Source organism: Grammomys surdaster, unplaced genomic scaffold (genome assembly GCF_004785775.1).
Source record: "Grammomys surdaster isolate TR1022 unplaced genomic scaffold, NIH_TR_1.0 124976, whole genome shotgun sequence".
NCBI classification, from domain to species: domain Eukaryota; kingdom Metazoa; phylum Chordata; class Mammalia; order Rodentia; family Muridae; genus Grammomys; species Grammomys surdaster.
The window spans coordinates 362,855-370,646 of NW_021619904.1; the positions used below are offsets into that span (position 1 = coordinate 362,855).

At 41.0% G+C, this 7,792-nt stretch overlaps 1 protein-coding gene across 1 annotated transcript; it reads right to left on the reverse strand.

Annotated features, from left to right (window-relative positions):
* Positions 1–4,937: 4,937 nt before the first annotated feature.
* LOC114636855 (small proline-rich protein 3-like) lies at positions 4,938–5,600 on the reverse strand. Its single transcript, XM_028784955.1, has one exon. The coding sequence runs from the start codon at positions 5,598–5,600 to the stop codon at positions 4,938–4,940; it is 663 nt and encodes a 220-aa protein (XP_028640788.1).
* Between the last annotated feature and the right edge of the window lie 2,192 nt (positions 5,601–7,792).

Here is a 7,792-nt window from a genome sequence, read left to right on the forward strand (position 1 = left end):
GAGAGAGAGAGAGAGAGAGAGAGAGAGAGAGAGAGAGAGAGAGAGAGAAAGTGAAATTGCTTTTAACAGTCATTTTGTCACTCCCAGTGAAAAGTAATTTAGGATTAGGGAGGAGAACGAGTGGGGATTAGGAAGGATCAGCCACAGGGCAGTCTCAATTCAGGAGGGACCTGGTTAGAGGAGAGTAGTGTAGACATTGTCATCAAATCCACTTGATTATTCAGCAAAGGGATAAACCTCTCAGCACTTCAACCAACATTAAATGACTCCAGCCATTTTTGTTGGGCAGTAGTCTGAGCTCTGAGTCAACAGAGGAGCCCTGAGCTACACTGCAAAGATTCCTGCCTTTGTGAGCTTCAAGTTAGGAGAGCTGCCAGGTGAATCCGGGTATCATAAATTTGATGAGTACTGTGGGAGGTGTAAGCAGTTTATTATAGGCTGTGATACATTCCATCAGTTGTTCAGGTTAGGTGGTTGATTCTTTGGAAGTATATGAGGTGGTAAATTTGAGATAGGAGATCAACTCTAGGGCATAATGGAACACAGGCAGGGAAGAGGGGATTGAACTGGGAAAAATGAACAAAACTGAGCTGGGGATTAGCTTGGGAGAGTAATTGACCTAAATACACCTAGAGATTTTTCTCTGTCAGAAATACAGATGTACTGGAGACTACTTCAATCACTCGGTTTTACCTGAACAAGAAACTAGACTTTTTAAAAATAACCATGGAAGTTATGAGCCCAAAAGAACGAGGAAACAAAGATGTGGAAAACAAAGCAGAACCATGGGAAAAAACAAACATCATTTATTGATGTGTAGAAGTTAAGGTAGTGATCCAGAAATCTAAAATCTCAACCAGATATTTGCCAAAGTGTGTATACACAGCTTGAGTTCCAGATTTTTTTTCATGAAGAAGCACAGTTTTACTTTCCAAACCCTGAGTCTAACACTGGGGACAAGAGAACATCGGCCAATCACTGAAAAGTCGGAAAGGTTTTGATTTTATGATTCTTAGGGGATACTAAGGAAAAACAAATTTTTGGAGTAAAAAGGTTATGAAAATAGTATTAATGCCACAGACCGAATGACAGCAAGATGGAGGGAGTGTGTTCTGAGGAGAGATCAGGCCCAAGTGATAGAGTGGAGGATTCTTCTCCCAGTTTTCACAAGAAGTAGTATGGGAGAAAGATTGGAAAGTCCAGTCCCCGTTTGGGTTTGCAGTTGGTCATTGCTTAGCCAAAGAGTAGTCAGTTAAAGAATGACAGGTGATAGGCCAACAGTTTCCCTGGCCATTACAGAATCTCAATAGGGCAGAGAAAGCAAAAATCCAGAGAAACACAATTGCTTTAGTTTCAGTAATTGTCACAGTTCAGTTGAAAAGGAAGAGATTTATGGAAATGGCCTGGCCAGCTGTTTAGGCTGGGAGCTCTCAAGCTGCTAGTGTCAGTGGTTTTCAGGTCTTCCCAGTTCCATTATTGAGGGCTGTGATTGAAATATGGAATAATGCCAGGAGATAAAGCTCAGTAGATAAAGGGACTTGTCTCCAAGGCAGACAACCTGAGTTCGATCTCTGAGATCACACAGTAGAAGAAAACCAATTTCTGAAGGTTGTTCTCTGATCTCCACACACTGCATGACACTCATACATCCACATGCATTTACACAGACAACAAATAAAATGTAGTGAATATTAAGTATGTGTGAAGAGAGCAGTTACAGGAGGGGGGAGGGAGGGAAGGACCTGGGTAGGAAAGGTGACAGGGAGGGGTAGAGGAGAATATGATCAGGTGTTGGCTGGGGGGGAACAGGACAGAAGCCCTGAGGGCCAACAGAAAGAATCAAAACAGGCAACCTCGGGAAGTAAGAGGTGGAGAAACTCTCTAGAATGTACCAGAGACCTGGGAGGTGTGAGACTCTCAGGACTCAAAGGGAGTTCAGAGACCTTAAATGAAATGCCCTACAGTGGGGTGAGGGAACTTGTAGAGCCCACCTCCAGTAGAAAGACAGAGCGTCAAGTGGAGAGTTGGACTTGCTATCCCACAGTCAAAAACTCTGACCCAGAATTGTTCCTGTCTGAAAGAACTGCAGGGACAAAAATGAAGAGCCTAAGGAGAAGGAGGTCCAGTGATAGGCCCAAAGTGAGATCCAGCTCAGGGAAAGGCTCCAAGGCCAAGTGTCACACTATTACTGATGCTATGGTGTGCATACAAATAAGGGGCTATCATGACAGCCCTCTGAAAGACCCAAAAAGCAGTTGAAAGAGTCAGATACAGCTATTTACACCTAACCAATGGACAGAAGCTGGTGACTCCTGTGGTTGAATTATGGAAAAGCTGGAAGAAGCTGAGGAGGAGGGAGACCCCATAGGAAGACCAGCAATCTAAACTAACCTGGAGCCCCAGAATCTCTCAGACATTGAGCCACTAACCCGGCACCATACAAAAGTATATCTATTGTAAGCCTCATACCATAAGCTGATATGAGGCTTACAATAGATATACAACAGAGGACTGCTGGTCTGGAGTCAGTCAGAGAAGATGGACCCAATCCTCGAGAGACTTGGGTCCCCAAGGTGTGGGGCAGTCTGATGGAGTTGGGGTGCTGACAACCTCTTGAAGACATAGGGAGGGGCAGGTATGGGATGTGGAACAGTCAGAGGGTGGGTGGGTGGGGATAAAGTCTGGATTGTAAAAAATGATTAAAGAATAATAATAATAAAGTATGTGTGAAAAGTAAAGCTACTAGGAACTCTTTCAGCAAGGACTCTTCAGAAAGATCCTTGTAAGGGATCTATGCTGAAGAACCCAGGAATGGTTTTGAAAGGGCAGAACATATGTGTTTCCTTTAGCTTACTAATAACTTGACTGGCTTATGTTAAATATCACAATGAGGTAATAAAATAAGCACAAGAGAACATCACACAATGCAAATTATTCTGAAAGACAGACAAAAATGAACAGTAACAAAAGTTGCCATGAACAACCATTACTTATATTTTTGCAGAATATGGCACTAGGATTTTTTCATGTTTCAGAAGCTCATTTTAATCTATGTATTTTAACAAAGGTGTATACTGCATATTGTACCAATGTTACTGAACTTTGCAGAATACACTGTAAACAATCATAGCAGATAACATTCACTATATAAGTTAATATATAATAATGCATAATATGTTTAAAATATTTTGAAATAGACAGCTCTAAACAATAGGCACAATGAAAGCATATTATTCTATATTCATAGTAGCTGCATATCACACACTGGGCATCTGTACTTAGAACTAACTTACTTAATAGTGATTCATCCTGCACTCATTTCTAAAGTTTTCTACCACTGAAACCAATGGTAATGTGAAGCCACCTCATCATATATGTACCTATCAGGAACATGGGATGTCCTTCTCTCCTGCTGGTCTAACAACTTCTCATCACGTTGTGATGACTTGAAGAGTGAGTTTTCTTCTCGAGTTCCATATATTTCAAAAACTCTTGTGAAACCTACTTGAAGTACTTGTGTAACATGCTGCTTCTGCTTGTCACCTGACTCATACCTCTGATATTGTGGGACTTACTAAGAACACAACTTGTTCCCTAGGAACTCCTGCAGCTTTTCTAAAATTTATGTTTTGCTTCCTGCTAGGGATGGCTCTCCATTACCCTGCCCTCCGCACACAGACCCACCTGTTGGTCATCTCTGAAACCAAGATTATCTCATAGGAGATAGCAAGGGGCTGAGATTCTGATAATTATCAGGGTTTTTTGATGTTTTATTTTTTTAATAGAACAATGGATTAGTTGTTTTCTGTGTTCTAGTCTTCCTTTTACTCCTGAGATGTCAAAGCTCAGTGATCCACACTTTCCTAACTCATCTAGATTGTGGATTCTGTGCCTTTATTTAAAACTCATGCTCATTCTAATCACTGGATAAATTGTCCTGTGCATTTTTTCCAGGCAGATAGGCTATGAAAAATGAGAGGGAAATATAGAAGGAGTTCATAGTGTGTGCATGTTTGTATAAAAAGGGCACAAAATATTATAACCACTAGAGGAAACAGACCTGTCCAAGGCAAGCACTATGCTTTTTTTTTCTCCTGTGTCCCCAAATGCAGGACTTATGTGCTGGGTGTCTGGGAAAAGGGAACATTGCCTGAGCAAATGAGGGTAGAATTTGTGCAAGTGATCATGAGAATATGTAGAGACTTGCAGGGAGAGTGGATTGGTATGTATCAGGGCTAATTAAAGGGAGAAAATGAGAGAATGAAAAGAAAAACTAAGAAGGAAGAGTATAAAAGTCATTGAATGGTGACTTCAATACTGAAGATAAGAGGTAGCTTAGGGCAGAGAAAGCGATTAGGTAAGGCTCAGTAAAGAACAGAAGGACTTTGTTTAAACTAGTGTTCCAAACAGACAGGTTTTGAGTGCTGGTAAACAGTACCCAAACACTCTTCAGTGATATCCTCCTAATGTGTGTCCTCACAGCCTTCCTGGAATACACCGTAACAGGGTTAATGTTAATGAGATTACATCCATACAAATCTTTATCAGTATATAAGCCTTGACTCACAAAGGGAGGCAAAGGCAAGAAAACATTTCAGCAAATATCACACAGAGGCAAGAGTGGAGTTAAAAGTAATTATTTAATGAGGAAACATGCTTTTTTTCCCATAGAAAATCCCACAGAATTCTGCTTCAGATGAACTGAAAGTACCCAAAGAGCATTCAAGGCACAACCATATTCTGCTTAACTCAGAGGCTCTGGAGACATCTTAGAGGGCATGCAAAAGACGTAACAGCATGCAATTTTAGGTTATGAAGAGAGACTGTAGCAAAATATTGCAAAATGGTTTCCAGACAATGGGAACACAGCAGCAGACAGGAAAGACTTCAGCAGCAGGTAGTCAACTCTTCAAGGGCCTGGCTGGCTATAAACTATATTACTTCTGTTTAGTCTTCTGCTGAGCTGGGGTGACAGTTGTGGGGCACACCTCAGGAACCCTGGACTGGCACGGATCTGGTATCTTAGAGTATCCTTGATCAGGTATCTTGGTGTAGCCCTGATCAGGAAACTTGGCGTGGGTGGGCTCTGAGGCATTCAGGTAGCCAGGTTCACGAGCATTGGTAGAGCATGGCTCTGAGATTGACTCAGAGATATTGGTAGGGCATGGCCCAGGAACCATGGCACAGCCTGGGTCAGGGATGTTGGTAGAGCATGGCCCAGGAATTGTGGTATAATCTGGCTCAGTGATGTTGGTAGAACATGACCCAGGAACCACGGTACAATCTGGTCCAGGGATGTTGGTAGAGCATGGCCCAGGAATTGTGGTATAATCTGGCTCAGTGATGTTGGTAGAACATGGCCCGGGCATTGTAGTATAATCTGGCTCAAGGACAACAGTGTAGCCTGGCTCAGGCACTTTGGTGCTGCATGGTTCTGGAATCTTGGTGTTTCCTGGTTGTGGAACATCTTTGTGGCATGGCTCAGAGGTCGCTATGGGAACAAATGTTCCTTGTGGTGGAGGCTGACAAGGTTGCTTCACTTGGTGCTGTTGAGGCTGAGGAGGTGCAATGAAGGGCTGCTTTTGCTGGTAAGAGCTCATGCTTCAAAGGATGCTGACCCCTAGATACAAGACATTTGACTGAGTGTATGGAGGGAATTGGTAGAACTCCCAAATTTCGTATTTGCATTTTCCCTATAAATTAAAGACTCTTTTATTTCCCTGAGCTGAAATCATAGGTTACTTTTATATTTGTTACACATTTTTAAGACAAACAATTAAGGCAACTTGATCATCTCTGTATAAAAAATAAACGGTTATCGTCAATTACAGTATGAACAGTACTTCACATTCTTCCCAGTTACAGATCATAAAAGACATAGAACCCCCTCTTCCTTAGCTTATGTGGCATCTGTTTGTCTGTGAGTTAGCTAGCCATAAGCAGTTTGCTTTGTGACTGAGCCTATACCCAGAAAAGGGGGCAGCCTTAAACACCAAATTATAGTTATTTAATAATAATTTAATTTAGTAACATTTAATAAAAATAAATGTATTATTTTATAAATTTAATAATTATTATCAATTGGATAATTCTCTGTGTTCTAAACCAATTGTCAGTGGAACTTGGGAAGGGAGCAAGTCCTCACATATGGAAAGAAAGGTCAAGAACTTCTTGAGATCCTGTACCAATCTGGCACTGCAGACACCTTTATCTTTTTTCTCTACTGGCATCCCTTTCTGCAGAATGATACATTAAAAACTACTTTCTCTTCACAGGTCTCTCGAATTTGTTATTTTGTTTTCCACACCTGTGTGAGTGAAGCCCTTCTTTGTTTTTTTCCCTCCAATTTTTTAAACCTGTGTACAGGCCACAAACAGGGCACAGATTTTTCTATAATCTCAAAGAATGACAGGGCCAAGAATTCTAGAGTGGAACTCTGATAGGAAGGCTTCCTTTGAACGTCCTCATGCCTGCAAGAGTCACAACTGAGCCCCAAGTCACACTTTTCCTATACACACATTTACTGTGAGTTTTCACTGCATTGATGCTTGTTCATGCAGAATCACCCACACTGGCTTCCCCACACCAGGCTTCTACCCAGTTCCAAGTATTCTTCCTTCTTTTGTCTTAGTAAAAATCTGACTCTTCTATTTCCAGTAATCATTTTTATCCTATATGTTAGAGAATTACTCCTCTTAATTGTATTCATTGATGAATTATAGATTCATGGAGCAAAGAATATTTTAAGATTTGAGCATCCAAATGCACTGTGCAGTACCTTTGATGATGAAAGTTCTCAACAAGATTACAAGACACTGATGTACCTTGCCATAATGTCTCAGCCATGACATGTTGTTAGCATAGTGCTGCTCTTTATAGAAGAGCCCCCTTTCTGATGCCCAGTCTTACAGTTATAATTTGAAAGGTAAATCAAAACATGTGCAGCAAAGGTAAAGTAGATAGTTAAGGTTGTCAAGAGTTTGAAACCAGGATAAACAACACAGACTACTAGAAATTTCTAAGTGAGGAGTCTTACCTTAGATGCTGAAGCTCTCTGAAATCTTGGATTTGTTGAGGGATCTCTGTTCAGCTGGACTTTTATACTGAGCATGAGCCCTTCCTTAAGGAAGTAGAGTCTTGGAGTTGCTCTGCCTACATTCCAGCTTTTGTGAATGAAAATCTGTGGCTTAACATTGAATTCATGCTTACTGTCTGACAGTGATGTCAGCTGGCCTGATTCCATTGTCCACCCTTGTGGTGTGGCTGCTATGTTGGGGATCAAGCTTCTTAGGAGGAGGCACATTAAATCAAGAGGAAGTGCTCCCTAGACACCTTGGACCAGAAGCAACTCTATCTATCCACTAATCCAGATCAGATTTTCAGTATTTGGAGTGGATGCAGTGGTATTTCTGGTTCTTCTGGAAGTTCAGAGGGAAATGGCAATGAAGAATTCATGTGTCCATGGAATCATGCCAAGGAGGGGGGATAGGAAGTTAAAGGTAAGCTTTGGAAACATATTCTTTTCACTATAGTGAAAGCCCTTAAAATTCCAGGCTGACAGAAATTTTTTAGTTGAAAATTTTTGATTAGCACATCATATTCACCTTCATGAGGTAAAAAGTTATGTTTTGCTTCATGAAAACATTGGGTAAAAATCAAATCAAGTTTATTAGTCTATATCACTTCAGACTTCTTGTTTCTTCTTCAAGGCAAATCCATTCAAAAGTCTATCAGTTATTTTGAAATATGCTATGTATCATTGCTTACTTATTTATGTCATGGTGCCATTATA

Bases quoted from the DNA above. Each gene is read 5' to 3' on its own strand.
- LOC114636855 (XM_028784955.1), bottom strand. From the start codon at position 5,600: ATGAGCTCTTACCAGCAAAAGCAGCCCTTCATTGCACCTCCTCAGCCT.